This window comes from Aedes aegypti, chromosome 3 (assembly GCF_002204515.2).
Source record: "Aedes aegypti strain LVP_AGWG chromosome 3, AaegL5.0 Primary Assembly, whole genome shotgun sequence".
In the NCBI taxonomy this organism is placed as follows: Eukaryota; Metazoa; Arthropoda; class Insecta; order Diptera; family Culicidae; genus Aedes; species Aedes aegypti.
The window spans coordinates 54,354,634-54,373,476 of record NC_035109.1 but is presented as its reverse complement, the minus strand read 5'-3'; the positions used below and the strand labels follow the sequence as shown (position 1 = coordinate 54,373,476).

Here is an 18,843-nt window from a genome sequence, read left to right as displayed (position 1 = left end):
GTGCCAAGAAGAAGAAAAGAGCTTGAAATATTAGTACTTCTTATATAGAGCTGTTCAATACCTTATTCTGGTAGTAAGTAATGGAAAATTTTGTACTGTTCGGGAGTTACTGTTTAGCCAACCGGCCGTCTACTGAACTAACTGAAACTGAAAGGAAAGCGGAGACGTCCACTTTCCACGATGGGAGTACAAGACGCTCAAGAGGCGTTGGGTTGAGTTAAACGAGAACTGAAAGCGTGAGGGTAGACTGTCACTGCAATTCGCTGCTTTTGTTTAACGTTTGCCTTCAGCGTCTGTCAGTCAGTGTTCGTTCCGGTGTGGGGCTTTCTTCCCTTGCTCTAGCTATTTAGTTGGTCGACAGGATGTCCGGTTTCGATTGCTTATGGCTGTGTCGGCCAACGACATGGCTCAGCACGATGGATGGATAGACGATGATGGATTATGACCGTGGAAGGAATACAGTTTCATTTACGTAGGAAAATGCAGAAGCTTTGGCATCGACCAAAGGTGGAGCGTTTCGCAGTTTGCATTTTGTTGTTTTACTCTATTGTTACAGTAACTATTGGAATAATTCACAGTGCCATTCCAACGGCAGAATTTTGTTTGACAACTGCTCTTCAGGACACTTTTCAATTCAATACCCTGATAGACCCATTTGATTTTTCTCTTCTAGAAACCCTTCTACGATTGATTTGGTCTTAACCGACTCTAGTCATCTCTATAGCCAACTGGTTACTCATGCTGATTTGGATTCTGATCATGTCCCTGTTACATTTCAAATATCGCATAAAGCGATTCTCACTACTATCAGCTCCACTTTCAATTATTTTTGAGCCGACTGGAATACCGTTTTGATTCATGTTACGGACAGCTTCAAATTCCGGACACTGTACCGTTTTGATTCATATTTCGGACACTTAAGGCCTCAGTGAAGTATAACCCAGCATAGAGCATACGAAATAAATCATTCTGTATGATTCCTTAGCGTTATCGAGCGTCGGAAGCCCCGAACTTTCGAATGGTGGGTTAAGAATACGCTTCCGCAACTTGAATAATTTTAAATATATCAAAATGTGTGGCCTTTTCATGATTCTTATTCCGGACGCTTCTTTACTTTTGCCTCATATTCCGGACACTTTGATTCGAATTCCGGACAGCTCATGATAATCATAAATGGAACAGTTAAATCATCAATTGAAATCGTCGAATCACTAAAGAGACATCTAAGGTATTTTGGCATTATAATTTTTCAAAGATATTTATGGAAAAAGCTTACTAAAACGAGCCTCGAAATTGAGAACTTTTGAACGGCAAAAATTGAAACATTTCGTGTGAAATGTTTCCCATACAAAGTAGAGTGTCCGGAATTTGAAGCTGTCCGTAATATGAATCAAAACGGTACTTTGTATGGGAAACATTTCACACGAAATGTTTCAATTTTCGCCGTTCAAACGTTCTCACTTTCGAGGCTCGTTTAAGTTAAGGTTTTCCATAAATATCTATGAAAATTTATAATGCTCAGCTGCCTTAAACGCTTCTTTAGGGGTTTGCCGATCTCAATTAATGATTTGACTTTTCTATCTATGATTTTCATGAGCTGTCCGGAATTCAAATCAAAGTGTCCGGAATATGAGGCAAAAGTAAGGAAGCATCCGGAATAAGAATCATGAAAAGCCCACACATTTCAATTTATTTAAAATTATTTATGTTGCGGAATCAAAATCTTCACCCACCATTTGAAAGTTAATTGTTTTGAAGGCTTGATGACGCAGAGGAATCATGTAGAATGATTCATTTTATATGCTTTCTGATGAGTTATACTTCACTGAGCCCTTAAGTGTCCGTAATATGAATCAAAACGGTATATATATGAAACATACATCTTGATAAAATACATACAATCTTGATGATAACATTTCTTTACAAACAAAACTTGATATTGACAATGCTCTCGAACCTTAAACAATTCCATTGTTAAAGCAAGGGGCATTGCAAATCCAAAATGTGAAGTAAAATTCAAAAACGTGATTACACTGCGGAACACGTTATTGTCTCCAGCATCAATATACCTCTATTTACTTAATAAAGGGTTGCTGAATCCATTGCCGTTTACAGAAATATCATAGCACGTCTAGTTTTTGAGATATTGGTTGTTGAAAATGCGAAAATTGACTATTTCAGCCAACTTGCATGCAAGTTTGCCAGCTTGAAAGGCAATTTATTTACTTCATTTGCCACAGAATTCAAACTTTATGTGTATAGCAATACTTATCATCAAATTTTGTAATACTTTTGACCCGGAAAAGTTATTTTTTGATGGTTTAGAAAAGTATTGTATGTTGCCATATGAGAGAAACGAATAATTTAGTATGGAGACTACAAGTATATTGAAAAAATCGGTTTAATCTAAATTTAATCGTGCATTTTTAATCGAAATACATCTAAAATGAAAGTTTAAGTCCTCTTTTGCATGCTAGATGGAAAAGATGACAAAAAAGTTTGATAAAATATACTTCAAATATTAGGTAAACATCGATAAAAGCAATGTTTTATACAACTTTGGCGACCTGTAGCTAAAAATTGTGACGTGCTGGGAAATTTCTGAGAACGACATCAGATTCAGCAATCTGAAATCTACTAGAGACACATAATTTGATCCTTGAGACACGCAAAAATGTCATTTTTGTTGCGCTGTGTTATAGACGATGATCCTAAGCTCTTGATCCATCTTGAAATCGTAAGATGCAGAAATTTTAACACGCTAACCTGCTATGAAAATTATTGTAAATTATCTAAAATTTTGGAAAAAAAAACCTCAGTGGCCAATTCCGGCATTGAAAGAGGAAAACAAATTATTATTATTAACAAATTAACAAAGAAACAAATTAAGAGGAAACTAACTTATTGCGAAAAAGCTCAAAAACTTGCAGTTTGAAAGCGCGCAATTTTAATTCAGGACTCACTAGTCCAATTAAAAACCAAGTTAGGACTTCGAAAATATTCTCAATCAAGAGAACGTTTTCGGACATTCCTGGGAGACTGATTTGAAAGAAGTGGAACTATCATTATAAAATTCAAAAATATGAAAGCTCCTGGCGATGATGGAATGTACATACATATACATCCTCATCAAAAAACTTCCAAAAGGTAGCTTATCATTCTTAGTTGATATATTTAATAAATTCTTTCAGTTAGCATATTTTCCTGACAAATGGAAAAATGCTAAGGTTGTTCCAATTTTAAAACCAGACAAAAATCCTGCAGAAGCTTCTAGCTATCGTCCAATCAGTTTGCTTTCTTCCATCAGTAAACTTTTTGGAAAAGTTATTTTGAACAGAATGATGGTCCACATCAACGAAAATTCAATTTTTGCCAATGAACAGTTCGGATTCCGCCAAGGACATTCGACCACTCATCAACTTTTACGTGTAACAAATTTGATCCGTTCCAACAAATCTGAAGGCTATTCTACTGGTCTAGCTCTTCTAGACATAGAAAAAGCATTCGACAGTGTTTGGCATGAAGGTTTGATTGTAAAATTAAAAAACTTCAATTTTCCAACATACATTGTTAGAATAATTCAAAGTTATCTGTCAAATCGTACACTTCAGGTTAATTATGAGAACTCCAGATCTGAAAGACTTCCTGTAAGAGCCGGTGTTTCTCAATGCAGCATTTTGGGACCAATATTATACAATATTTTCACATCTGACTTACCTGAGCTACCTAAGAAATGTCAAAAATCTTTGTTTGCGGATGACACAGGCCTTTCCGCCAAAAAACGAAGTCTGTGTGTCATCTGTAGTAGATTGCAAAAAAATTTGGATATTTTTTCTTCATACTACCTATATATTTGGGTTAAGTTAAGTAGAGTAAATTAAAAAAAAAAGTGTTCTTGAGAATTCGCGGTTTGGATTTGTTTTATAATCATCTTAACCGTTTTGACCAGCTCTGTATGAGCTTTAGTAGGAAATAATTTCTAGAACATTGTCAGGAAAACTGTAGACTGTTTTTTTTTTGTCTAACCTGACCATTTTGTGCTACGTCTACTACATTCTGTCAAGTACTGCATATTGTAATAACTCTGTATGTTTTTCAAAGGAAAACACATGCCTCACATAATTATTGAGCGGGATCACTCAGTTTATCTTTCGATATGAAGTATGAGGCAGAAGCGAAGAAATTCAATACTGAGACTGCAAAGTTTCACTAGGTAAAGCTTCATCTTTCACCGACAAACACCCAGGAATCTTTGTGAACAACTTGCAAAACTTTTACCTGGTTCAACCCGACTGGTTCCTCCCGGCAACGAACAACTTCGGCTATAAGCAAATCAAGGCAAACTTTCACTGCACTAGCTCTTCCCCAGAACCACATCTCTGCGGTGTTTATCTTGCAAACACGATAAGCATCGTCGATTTGTGGCTTTCCACCAACAGATTCTCATAGTCAGTTTGCATATGGTGCTTTTGGCAGCAGTGGTTGCACCACATTAAAGTGACAATCTATAATGACACATTCGGTTGGAGTTTGCATCCACAGAAATATAAAAAAGTGCAAACATTTGAAATTCCATCTCAATTAATCAAGCTGCAATTTGCGGTCCGCTTCGATGACATCGACTGATTGAAAATACAAACAACATATTGGAACACTCTGCATGGGTGTATTCAATCAATTCAATCATGTAATGCCACATTTCAGTCGGTGTTGATGTCCATCCTGGGAGGTTCTGATGCCCACAGGTATGCAAAGGCCCTCGGTCTTTAAGGGTTTGAGGGTATAGAGTGTCTTCGTGCTCACCACACGATGTACAATTGTAGAGGTGATCAATTGGCACAGAAAATCTAAAACTTATAATTGATATGTGGCTTATATAATGCCAATGGGTCGCTAAATAGCACTATATGAGCTTTGTGTAAGAGATTGCGCTCGATATACGGATTATGGTTACCTCTGTACTCAAGTAACTACTAGCTCGCTAATTTGTATTTTAAACTTATTCAGATATTACAGCTAATATAGGGCATTTGAACTATACAGTAGAACTTTATTAGCACGCAGGTCAAATTAATGTGTTTTTTTGTTAAGTGAGTTTTTTTGTTGAGTGAGTTCCATTACAATGTTCCATAAGTTACTGCAATTAATTGCGTTCAGTATGTCTACATCCACCACTGGTTCCATTCCCACCGACAAATCTCCCTGAATAATCGAGGCAATGTGTCAAGTGGCTTTGTTTAATGGAGCATTAATTAAAACCCAATTCTGCACCCAGGTGGATGCGTCTCCTCCGCGTATTTCGCTGCCTCGCCCCGAAATATATGTACGTGATCGATGTTACCAGCCCTGTTTAATTCCCAGAAAATGACACAGTGTGGCGTCGTAAACACATTATTCCAGTTGAAAGCTTAATTTTATTATTACACACAAAAACACAGCCTCGCGCATACTGCACCTTGTCGGCCTTCCACGTGGCAATGTGGTTCGTCTTCTGTGAAATGGCTCGAATGCTGGCAGACGGTTTGGAACGATGACTTTGGAACGGAAGGGCTTTGAGGTCTGTCGTGATACTGAACTCGTACAGAGGCTTTGTAAGAAGTTTTGTCGTCCCAAGTTCACGGTAAAGGGGTTTCCTTACGATTCTATGTTGTGCTTGGAAGAGTAGTCTTCTCACTTTCGGTAGTGGTAATTTGAATTTGTTGGTGGCACGTTTAAAGGCTTTATACTCGAGGTCAATTTCGTCATACAATCCTGCAACGTAGTTTGATTTCAGGAGCGATACCTTGAATTGAATCCACATTCATACGCCTTGGACCGTTTAGAAACTGTCAAAAAATTATTCAAAAACATCTAAAAAATCCACCAAATTTTCGCCAGGTGTTTGTCTAAGATGATAAAAGGAACCTACCATGGATAAAGGGTTACTGGCTGCGCGGATAGCAACTTCAGGCAGTTAAAGACATCGTTCAATGGGGTGCGAATTCGGTTCCGCTTCAGCCTTTGAAACTTTTCGTGAGAAATTTGTCTCGGCTGTGCCATTGCAGCATGCTTGTCCGTTGTCTAGTGTTAAGTTACAGTCCGTGCGGCTTAATGTCTAAATAAGATGTACGTATCTTTTGTCTTATGATGAAGGTTGAAATTCAGTTGATGAATTTATAGGGATCTAATAAAAATATGCGAAGTGACTAAATAGGAAGCATACCAAATTTCAAAGCTGAAATACAAAGTGAGATACAGCCAAGGACATAGGCAGAGGGAGTTGTAATGATTTTTCCTAACGAATTACTTAGTTTTGAATATTACAGTCGAAGCTCGTTATAGCGACATCGCAAGGGACCGTCGTTACAAGGAGATGTCGCTAAAAATGACGTCGTTATAAAGAATGTGGATGTTGTTAAAAAGAATGGAGGAAGAAAACGGTCATAATATGTATTGAAATAATTGAACGAACGCAAAAAATGTCGTTATACCAAATATGACTCGAATGTCGTAATAGAGAAATGTCACTATGAAAGTTAAAATTAGTATGGATATTTGAAGGGATCATTGGAAATGTCGTTATAGAGAGATTTGTCACAATAAAAGTTGTCGCTATAACGAGCTTTGACTGTATTTTAATTTTTCATGGATTGCCTTGGACATTGCGACATAAAAAGCTCCATGGAAATTCCTTGATAAAATTGAGGCTTTCGTCAAACATCTCCCCAGAAAATTTTTAGAGATTTTGTCTGAAATAGACCAATGATCTTGCAAGGAATACGCTTAAAAATGCTTCATAAATTTCATCACCCGTAATAATTCTTCATTGTTTTCTTAGTGATCTTGTGAACAAAATAATAATAATTATTTTACAAAAGATATACTCAAAAATTCTCCAAATATTCCCTCCAGATACCACTTGATACGAACTCCTCTAGAGATTCTTCTGTGTATTTCTTGCTAAATAACTTCGTCCGTAGATTGACAGAAAACAATCTAAGAATTCCCATCGGAATACTGTTAAAAGTGAGTACTCAAGAAAATCCTCAGGGAGTTCAACACGTATTTTTATCAAGGATAGCTTTTCGACGATTTTTCTTCGAATTATTTCTGGATCAATTAACTCAGCGAAATTCTGACAACGATTTGTTTCAGAACCAATACCTTCAGGAAATCTAGGGAAAAAAAGACATGAAAACCACATGAAGTACTAAGTGGATTGCTCCAGCAAACTTTTATAGATATTTCTCCATGAACTTGTTACCGTTATATTAAACGATTATAAAGAATCATTAACTTTTAAATTGTGTAAATGTTATAAAAAACTATATATGTTCCCATCAAATTCTGCAAGAATTTACCTGATAGTGTCATCTAGGAATTTATTAAGGAAATCTAAAAATACTTATTTATGTAGAGTTTTTCGAACTTTCTAGAAATAACAAGGAATAATCTCGAACATTCCTCTAAGAAACGCTCTAAAATTTTAAAAGATTCGACGGGTATCTGCATTTCTAGTTCGCTCTTGATCAGAGGCGCGTCCACGTTCAGAACCATGGGTAGGACAAACGTTAGTATTTTTTGTGTGCAGTGAATTTCAGAAAAATTATAACCCTGGACTGGAATTTTTAAAGCTACTATATTTGAAAGGCTCAAACACAAAGAGGTATAAATTACATTTCGGTCGTTTTGAGTTGAGTTGAGATGAGGAAATTCTTCTGTTTCCAAGCGTTCTAACGATATTTTCAGTTGATTTTTCCGCTCATCTAAAAAACAGTATAATTTTTGGAAGACTGGTTTGTTTTTTGACTTCCATACAATTTTTATAGAATGAAAAATTGTTAAAAAAAACTTCAAAGTAGATTATCACAAAACTAAGTTTTTGTCACTGATATCACTTTACTCAATTTCATTCCAGCCTTTACCACAAGACTAAGAAGACTTCTTTTTTTCGTCGGGATGGTAGCGACTGAGTGCTAAAAAGAGATATAAAAGGAATCAAAAAGAGACCAATCACGAACCAAGGATACAAAATGAAATCTAATAGGAGCCAGAAGATAAGAGTTTGACTACTCATACCATCAGAGCAGACATTTCTCTAATAGCCTGGATTTCCCTAAAATATATTTCAGAAATAATCTGAATTCCTCCAAAAATTCTTCGAGTAATGTTTCAAGAAAGTCTTAACTCCTCCAATATTTTAACCAGTGATTCATCCATCGATGTCCCTGGGCCATCCTCTAAGATTCCCGGTAAAAAATATTTTTTTTTTTTGTGAGGAATTCTTCCAGGGTTTGGTTTGGATATTTTGGTCAAGGAAATTTTTCTGAAAATATCAGTGAGGTATTAAAAAAACTTGTATAGTAATCTCTGAAAAAACTTGGATAAGAGTTAGAAGTTACTCTTAAGGTTTTCTGAAATAATTCCTAGACTCTTTAAGAAATTTTAAAAGATTCTCAGATAATTTGCTGAGATAATGAAAAAAAAAACAATCGGATCTCAAGATAGTTTTCTGCAGGATTTTCCAAAGAAATTTCTAGAAAAACATTGGACAGAAACTCTATAGAAATTTGTGGAATAATCGGATGAATTATTGTAAAAATTGCTGCAGTATAAACTGGTGTGAAGACTCAAATGAAGTTTTGCTGATCGCTTGGGAATTTTGTGAGAAACTTTTTTAAGGAATTATTGGTAAAACTATAGGAGTAATACATGGATGAATTGCTGGAAAAAATTCTATGAATATTAGATTTCAGGAAGGAAACATTAGATATCAGGAAGGAAACATAAATGAATTCTTGAAGAAATCTACATAAACAGGTGAACAACTTCTTGCAGGATTTCTTGAAGACTAACAAGTGGATAATTCGGATATTGAGTTAGTGAACCCGTTATAGCCTCTGAAAGTTTCTTTGGAGCCTGCACAATTCTGCATCAGGATTCAGGAATAAGGAAAAAGAGAGACTTTAGATACCATTTTGGTTGAAATAGATACTCTAAAGACCTTCCTTTCCAAGTAGAGACTTCTTGCCTTTACTACCAATGTGATTGTTCTAATTTTATCATTTATTTCAAGACAACAAATAGCAAAAATTCGGTGAATTTGAAAAGTTTATTTTTCTTTGCACCGAAGAGACCCGGCTATTCGCAAAAGTTTGCAGGAGAAACTGAAGATGCTTGAAAAACGCTTTATCGCGCAGAAACTCCAACAAATATTTCGCTCGAATTTATTGTACAATTCTGCAAAAAATTTCTTTCGAAAAATCGACATAATCTGCTTTAAATTTTTCTATGAATGATGTCACAAAATATTAGTAGGAATTTGATCAAATATTTTTTTAAGGAATTAACTAAGAATTACTTCCAGACATTTATACGGCAATTCTGAATCAACCAACAACTTCAAGACAGTGCGCTTTGGGAGTTCTATAGAAATTGCTCTGAAAATCGAAAAGAGATTCAGCAATGCTTTGGTAGATTATATCAAGAGAGATCGCACTTTCATAAATCGCTAGCACTATCACACTCGTTCTATTTATAATACGAAGCGACTGATATTCGATTAACCCATTACTTCATTCAAAGATTCCAAAATAATATTGTGATAATTATCTATGGATGTTCCAGAAACTTCTCAAGAATTACTTCCAGGAATGCTCACAGGAAATTGTCCCAGAACACATACAGGGTTGGCCGTAGATATATTTAGAAAACCATTTATTGATTAATTCAGAAATGCTCCATTTGTTTTTCTAATGGTTAAACATGTTTCTTATAGCAATTATTACAGTTAGTTTCCCATGATTTTCATTACGGATATTCTCAATCGTTTTTCTCACTAGCCAGAACTTTTGGGGGTCAAGTACAAACCATTTCAGACTTTACTAGGCATGAGAATACAATGAAAAACCTTACGACGTTGATCGTTTTTCTGCTGGTCTAGTTTTTTGTTTTGTTGAATCTTGGGTAGGACAATACTTTGACTGTCCTACCCAGGTGTTTTCGTGCGTAGTACATGTCCTACCTGTCCTACCCACTTCCCGCGCCACTGCTCTTGATATTTTCCCGCTTTGTGCCCTTGCACTCTGTGTAGTATGCCAGTGGTTTGCTCTTGCATGTTGAGCAGACTGCCTTTTCTTCTTCCTCTGCTTCTCTGTCTCCCTCCGTCGTTCATTTTCTTCTTCGCTTCTCGCCTACTTCTCCTCCTGACTTCCCCGGCAACGGAGGTTGTCACCAGTACCGCTTGGGGAGACGTCCGCACTGATATTGCCCCGACTACTGGCGGCTATCACAGGGGAGAACTTTGTCTTCTTTCTTCGTTAGGCTGACTAGAGTGCCGGGATCGGTCAAACGATTCCGTTTGAAGGTTATCTTCCGGTTTATTAGGGCCCTGACGACCTGATACCAGCAACTCCTCTTTGCCTCTCGTTTGGCTGCACGTCCCAGAGAAACTTAGACGATATTGCCACCACCATATTGTTCGCCAATCCTGTCCAAAAGCAGCCGCCGCTGCGCTTCGTTCCATGTTGAACCTCGGGCAGTCGAAAACGCCTCTCTCTCACTACACACGAGACAGAACGGTGACAGCGCGTGGTCGAACCGATGCAAATACTGTTTGAAGCAATCGTGACCTGATAGGAACTGTGTCAGGTGGAAGCTCACTTCGCCATGCTACCTGTTTACCCAAGTCGACACATTGGGATGAGTCCGTGGGTTCATCTACCTTTCTCAGAGGCATCCCATTCTTGCTGCCACTTTACCTCGCAAATTTCATCACCTGTCACCGTCAGGCTTCCGAATTCTCACCCACTCTCACGATAATGGATTTATCCCTCATAGCAATTTTCAGCGATAAGCTGCCTTGCGATTTTATCCGTCCACAAAACAAAGCGAAAATAGATAATTGCACATTTCCGCAGCAGTGAGAAGTTTGTTTTCTCTTTCTCCGATCCATGGAGAACTTTTCCTGTATCCATCGCCCCGAGCAGCAGTTGTTTTTATGCACCAAATTAACCACTCCTTTCGTCATGTTGGTGTGGTAGTATAGTTAGCCTGCACGCATCGCGGTTGTTTTTAGCAATGTTCTAGGTTCGAATTCCATCGCCGGCACTAGTTTTTGTTTATCCACATAGTGATAATTTACGGGAGCAGTTGGTGAGCGAAAATATGGTGTACTGTTGTACTGATGTACGGAATGTACTGTTGAGTTTGTTCGGATTGCGCTTGGTTTGCAGTGCTCCATCACAGGACGGAACTCTGTATCTCAGTACCGCCGATGATAGGCTAGCCAGATAACGCCTCCTACTGCTTCCCAGGCCATGAGCGTTCGGTATGATCATTGTAAGTGCGTTGGTCGCCTTTGCCGCCTTTTCACATGCATAGTCGACGTGGCTGTCTAGTAGCACCTCTGTTTTGTGGTGGGCTATCGTCAGCTTGACTTCATTCATCCAGTTCTCGACTGTGCCCATTGACCCAGTATGGACTCTTGCGGAGCTCCCGCGGTTACTCTTAACTCCTTCCGGCCAGCGTCGGTTGCATACACCAACACCCGATTCTCGAAGTAGCTCTGCAGAATCCGGCACAGATAGTAAGGATCCCGCATTCCATGCAGCGCTGTTGTGATAGCCTCCCAACTGGCGCTATTGAACACGTTCTTATAGTCAATCGTAACTACGGTGCAGTACCGATTTCCTCTACGTTTTTGCTTCGATACTTTCTCGGTCCTCTCAATGACCGTCCAAATTGCGTCTGCCGTCGACTTTCCCTTGCGGAATCCGAGTTGCCTTTTTGATAGTCTGTGCTCGCTCTCCGTATATTTGGTCACCCTGTTTAAGATGACCCGTTCCTAGAGCTTGCCCAGTGTATCCAGAAAGCATATGGGCCTGTATGATGATGGATTACCGGGTAGTTTTCCTGGCTTCGGTAGCTTCTGGATCTTCCATATATCTGGGAAGTGGCCTTCGTCCAGGCATTTCTGTATCACCTTCCGAAACATATCCGGGTACACTAGGATCGCCTATTTAAGTGCCACTTTTGGTATTACATACGGTCCTGGTGCCTTTCTCACTTTCAATACTTTCGCCGCTACTACAAGCTCATCATTGGAGACCTGACGATCTTCGGCGTTTGTTCCTTCCTCGTCTACATACGGTGCGGCAGCATGCGTTGGGAATAGGCCCTCGACAATAATCCTCAGCTTTTCAGCACACGTTTTAACCGGCATTGACGGACTCTTGACATTCGCCATGACCACTTGATAAGCGTCCCCCAGACGTTGCAACGCGTTGGCGTCAGCTGCTCAGCAAAGCTCCTGGTAGCACTTGGAGTTACTCAACGTTATTCGCGTTTGAAAGCAGCCCTGGCAGTTTGGAATACGACCTTTCGCTCCTTTTCCTGGCTCTGAGGCAAGCAGCGCGGAGGGCGTTGAGTGCCTCGTTCTACCAGTAAGCGGGACGACCGGTTGCCAATTGTGTTCCACTGGCCTACCCTGTAGCGTATCGCCTGGTGAGCGCTATGGATGTACTCTTCGCTTACCCTTCATTTCATGTTGCCCGCCAGTGATGGGCTACAAAAAGTTTGGTCGATGATCGACTCCCGTCCGTCTTTTCGAAATGTGCTAACGGTGCCTTCGTTGCACAATCGTATGCCATGCTTTGCTAGAGCCTCCAGTAGGTTATTACATCTGGCATTGGTTACCCTGATACCCCATTTCAAGCCCATGCATTGAAGTCACCTCCAATCAGCACTGGTTTTCGACCTACTAGCTCGTCGGTCAACTCCTCCAACATCCGACTAAATTCTTCGAGCGTTCATCTTGGAGGCGGGTAGCAGCTCCAAAGAAAATTCCGTTGATTTTGGCGATCACGAACCCCGCGTTTGAGCTGGAAACCACTTCCTGGATAGGAAACCTTACCCATCACTTGTATCGCCGATGCACTTGTGCTATCCGCCACCCGATTGGTATTATTGAGTGGTACTCGATACGGTTCAGCTATTATCACAACGTCGTACTTATTTTCTGTTGTCGATTGACGCAACAGTAGCTGTGCGGTGTCGCAGTGATTCAGGTTGATGTTGGGCTGCAATCGCCATTCGATACGCGCGGCAATTGAAGCTGTCTGTCGAATGGGTGTTTCTTTCCTCCAGTGAGCAGAGCAAGTGCCTTGGTCAATTCTTGAAGTCTTACCCATAGTGATCTCTTTCTCCACATTTCCTACACAGTTCGGATCTGTCCGGACCTTTACAGCTCGCCGCTGGATGTCCGAAGTCCATGCACATGAAGCATCGCATCGGTGGCCTATCTGCTCATGTGACGAGTTACAGTGGGCATATCGACCAGCCAATTCTCATCTTGCCTTTCTCCACCAGTTTGTTCACCGTGTCAACTGATAGCCGAATCGTCGCTGACAGTGTGCCGTCGTACGACTTCCTTGTCATGGCCTCCTCTCCAAGGCTGCATTACTCACCTCTTCCACGGTTGTTATCTCTTCCAGGTATCTGCACTCAACAACTGCTTCCTGAGTAAGTGCTTTTACGTCCGCCTCGCTCGCCAAAGATTTCGCGGCTAGCTCCTGATTCAGCTCAAACAGCATCTCCCCTTTCTGGGTGCGCCACGTTCTAACGTCAATTTATCCTAGGACCTTCAGGTTCGGATCGTTCATAGCTTTTCGATGGATATCTGCGTACCGTAAACTGGGGGGAAGTTGATCACTTTTAAGCGATTCTATGCTATAATTCCTAGTGGGATGCATGTATTATCATCCAAATATTTTTAAAACCTGTACTGGTTGAATGTTTAACGAATTATACAAACGAAATTTTGACGAATTGTTATCGTAATAACAAAAACAATTTATGGAGATCAAAAATTGGTGTTTTTAATTCCGGGGTGAAGTTGATCAATTACTGCGATAGGTTTCCTAAAATAAAGAAGTATGCTATTCAATAAATTTGGGGTCTCTGAATCTGAATCAAGACTTGAAAATCTTACAACTTATTGATAAATCGGGTAATTTTTTAATTGAGAGTTGTGAATTACAGATTACACCACATTAAACGCCTAAAGGTAGGCAATTATTGTTTTTGAAGTTAGCAACCCTCTTGCAAAAAGATTTTTTCTCTAAAATAAGAATTTGTATCCTCAATACAAATTCGAAAATGGGTTCACAAAACATATCTGAAATGTATGAAACAGTTTATTAAAACTGTTGCTTTGTATAGCCGTGGAAAAAGTCGATTGTTTGGGGAAGAACCCTTCAACAATTCATGAAACATTTCCTAGAAAATCTGTTTTTCCATGAAATAATTACCTTGAATGCCAAACCGAATTTATGAAAATCAAGAGTAGCTATCAGGTAATGCCACAACTCAGAAATGGTGATAATTGAAATCGTGGCATAGCTCTTATAACAGTCTATACATGTGGGCACGGGAATGATCAACTTCTCCCCGCTGATCAACTACACCCCGAATTACGGTACGTTGTCTGGTCCATCTCCATCTTCTCTATCTGTTCCTTTTTTTATCTTTGGAGTTGACGACGGTTTGCCATCCGTCATCGATCCCGTCCTTTACCAACACACCTTGTCCTTGCTCGTTGCGCTGCTTTTTTGGGACTTCCTCTTCTTCTGGTGACTCTGTCTCGCTTCTTCGTAGGTTTGTCACCTCGTACCTTCGGGGTCAGTAGCTGCTTGCTCCGTAACCTTTTTTAGTCCTTTTTCGACAAGCTCGGCTCTTATCCTCTGCGCTTTCTACTCGTTCAAGATAGCGTTGACAGATGAATTGATGCTCGTAAGCTTGCTTTTGTTCGCGACATGCATATTATACCGGTCCGTGTGGAACTGGATGAGTTCATCGACCTTATTCTTCACCTCCGTTAACCTCGAGTTTTTAGGTTGTTGCCCTCCATGAGTAGCGTTGTTGCTCGATTTCGGTGTGCACACTGGACTCTGAATTCCTTATACTCCTTGTTGTTCTTGTGTCTCACATTGCTTCGAGCTACTGCTATGCGTCGGTAGATTCTCCGTGGTATGCGTCTTTTCTTGAACGCGCTCCTTCTGTATTGAACTCCATTGTATCGGCATTGTTTTAGAAATTCTCAATTTTTGTAGCTCCCCCTCTAAGCCGCTATCCTCGTCCGTCGTAAGTAGTCGCCTTCGTGATCCCATGATGATGCTTGCAAGCAGTGACGCCATGCTGGGGTTGACCCGGCCCCTTATAGGGTACTTAGTTCAGAGCCAGATCGATGCAAGTCAGGAAAAGTTCAACGGGACAGAGGGAATCGGTACCATTAACTCACTCGCCATTTCAGGGAGATGTTATTCATCCTTACTAAGGGTATAGAATAGCTCGGATGTCAGCTCTGCAGCGTGGTTCCTATGCATGGTTCGTAGTCGTGTTCATGTCCTTATACTGCCAGTCTTCCATAATCAGGATCTCGCTAGCCTGGATCCTAATGCGCTGGGTAGCACTCCTGTCGATGGACTAAAGTACTTTGAGAGCGGTATGGGTCGCTTGTACGGAGAAGTGCTTGCGGACCTATGGGTTTTTGTAGGAGTTCAAAAGAGCCCTGCATTGGACCTCCACCACGTTCTAAACAACCTTACCTGGGGCTGACTGGAAACCTGTAAACCGGATTCAGGGACCGATCAAGCCAACTGGTGGTTTTGCATTGGCGCTAGGCAACAAGTCCCTAGCTCCCACTGCTCCTCATAGAGTGTGAACTCACGTTTGCCTATAGTATCACCAATGCTCCCTGTCAATTATACCCGGTGGTTATTTTTCAATTTTTTCAGCTGACATTGCAGAAACATAAGATTTTGGTAAAATTCGGTCCTTTAGGATAAAAGCTTTCCCGTAAATGGTTTTCGGATTGTTGACGTCGAGCTATGCTGAACTCTTTTAAAATTATTATTATTATTCGGTATACTGAATCAATTGAGTAACGAATATTTTCGCCGAAAATATTACCTATTTTATCATTTTTTTTCAGCTCTTACACTGCTATTTTTGCAGTTAATATCTGAAACATTTTTAACTTTCGCCAAGTCATGCTATACCGATGCATTGAGTTGAAAATCTCTTGATTTTGGGCACTGATCCGTAATATGTCACAATTTGTAAGTACCGTAAAACGGGGTAACTTTGATAATGCGGGTAACTTATATATCCATTCAGAATAAATCTTTTGGCAATCTATCAACTGCAATCGATAGTTAGGATACCAGTACTTGTTTTAAAAATATGAATTATAATTCTTTGAAACAGCATTCATTAATATTCGAGTTTTCCTTGAAAAAACTATGAAAGTAACCCCGTTTTACGGTATACGGTATATGAAAAACCGAATTCAGTACTATACAATTTAATTACACTAGAGTTTGTATCCTTTGATAGATACGCGTATTTCGATCTCAACTGTAAGGCCGTCTTCAGTGTCGTGTACTATACTCGACTTAAGTTGAATTAAACGCTTTGAAATAAAAAACCATACAATTATCACAAAAGTTCTTCATAAGCCAGCAAATATTCTGCCCAACCCACATTCACCAGCCGACTATTATCACAAAATCATCAAACGTCAACTCAAATCCATATAGGTACTCACTTGGCCGAGGTGGTAAAGCTGAAGCAAACGTCCAACGCCAGCAGTGTCACCATCACGACGTACGACACCTGGAACAGGTAGATTTCGTTGATGCGCTGCTTGTAGAGACAGGCCAGCAAAAGGGCGTACACCGCGGCACAAACCCCAATCAGGATCAGCTGTGTCATGTTGTCCTTCAGCAGGGTGAAGTAGTCCCGGCTGCACAGCCCTAGCTCATCAACGCCATCATCGGAATCAGCGCCCTCGGTGGAGCGATTGTCAAACGACGACGACGACGAAAGCGACAAGGACAAATCAAATTGCGGAGTCTGTGGAGTGGCGGCAGCTCTACCGGCAAAGGTGTCGTTGTCCTTGTTCGCCTCGATGTCAACGGAACCGAAGTCGTCCTCCCCGTCATATTTGTCGTAGGCCGTGTTGATAACGTCGTTATCACCCCCGTTATGGCGGTCGTTAATGGAGCTGGAAATAGGCAAATAAAACGATGGTAATGAGACAAAAGCGCGCGGAAATTGCTCTCCAAGCATGGTGCTGCGAAATGGCTGCGAGGGGGATATAACCGTTGCAGAAAGTGTACGACTGACTGGTGTTGTTGCTTCACCAGACGTTTATATGGGGTTAAAGTGATTATGGTGGCAGATGTTGGCGGTGAAGTGAGTGGATTATTTTGGGATTCTGAGGAGGAAATATGGCTTTATTTGGCTTCAGAGATGTTGTTTTATTCAATTACGAAATTACTTGGTGGAACGCTCGTTGATTTCATTTTACTTGGTATTAAAAATTCAAATAAATGGCAAACTCCTTTGTAATTCGATTTTTTTTTATTATTCTTTATTGGTTAATTAATATTCAGTTATTATGTCTAGATATTCTGTGTAAGACAAATTGCAGTACTTTTTAAATTATCGACATGAATGCACCAACCAGTGTAAAATGTCGCAAATAAAAAAAAGAAAAAAAAAGGTACTTTTCAGTACTATTTTTTCTACTATTGATCCCTTTACGATCCATGTTTGGACCCGTGCCTTCGATTTTTCGTTGGACCCGTTAGCGAAAGCTAACGGTGGTAATCCTTATTGGACACCGTCTTGGGAAAAAACCTCTCGAAGGTCACGTCTTCTTTTGTTTATTCACTGAACATAGCTGCAACCACGAACAAAAGGAAGGGTGAATTTTTGAATTCACAACTTCCAAAAAAGTGGGATTTAAAACTGTTGAGCGGTTCCACGCGAAATCGTCCATAAAATGCTGAACTCTGACATGTACCATTCCGATTTGGATGAAACTGCGCAAATGTATTAAGTATATGAGACGAAAATTATCTCATATAATTGGGGATCGTTTAGAATCGAGAGTAACTTCTGATAAGGGCGTATGTATTTTTGGCACCACCATTTAAACCATTGTACCTCGGAAACCGTTTGTTATAGAGAAATAGTGTCTGAGGAGGGATTGTAGACAATCAAATAGGCTTTGTAAAAAAATATACACTGAAAAAAAAATACTTTTATATTCATGAAAAAATCGAAATTTAACCTTAAAACATAAATTGCAAAAAATAGGTATCTTCGATTTTTTTCATATTTTTTCTGTAAAATTTCAATGTAAAACCAGACGTTTTAAGCACAGTTTCAACATGGTGCAATCTAAAATAAAAAAGTTTTTCTAAGAGCAACTTTTGGCGCATTTCTGAAAATTCAATTTCTGGCCGTAGAAAAGACGTTTTGATGCTGTAATATGATTCTTCATCCAAAAACAATTCAAAATGCTAATAGCAATGATCTTCCTAAAACTAGCCGTTTTCTAGATATTTAGGATTCAATTATATTGATATCATAAAACTTAAGAAAATACGCCCGTTTCATAAGTTACTCCAGATGCTCCACCAACAATGTTACGTTTATCTCTTTCCATATTAATATCCCATGTTTTAAGGGCAGTTTCAACATGGTGCAATTTAAAATATTTTTTTTTCTAAGGGCAACCTTTGGTGTATTTCTGAAAATTCAATTTCTGGTTAAAGAAAAGGCGTTTTGATGCTGCAATATGATTTTTTATCCAAAAACAATTCAAAATTCTAATATCAATGATCTTCCTATAAGTAACCGCTTCAAGATATTTGGGATTGAATTATATTAATATCATAAAACTTAAGAAAATACGCCCGTTTCTTACATTATTCCAGATGCTCCATCAACAATGTTGAGCTTGATGATGGTATCTCCTCTAAACCATCCTGTGATGGTAACGGTTGATTAACA

At 39.5% G+C, this 18,843-nt stretch overlaps 1 protein-coding gene across 9 annotated transcripts in view; it reads right to left on the bottom strand.

The window, feature by feature from the left end:
* LOC5579912 (adenylate cyclase type 6) overlaps positions 1-18,843 on the bottom strand; it is a 611,840-nt gene that overhangs the window by 45,761 nt on the left and 547,236 nt on the right. For all 9 annotated transcript variants that reach the window (XM_021848827.1, XM_021848823.1, XM_021848828.1 and 6 more), the window contains one exon: positions 16,586-17,044. In XM_021848827.1, the coding sequence (XP_021704519.1) occupies positions 16,586-17,044 (459 nt within the window). The remainder of the gene's footprint in view (positions 1-16,585; positions 17,045-18,843) is intronic.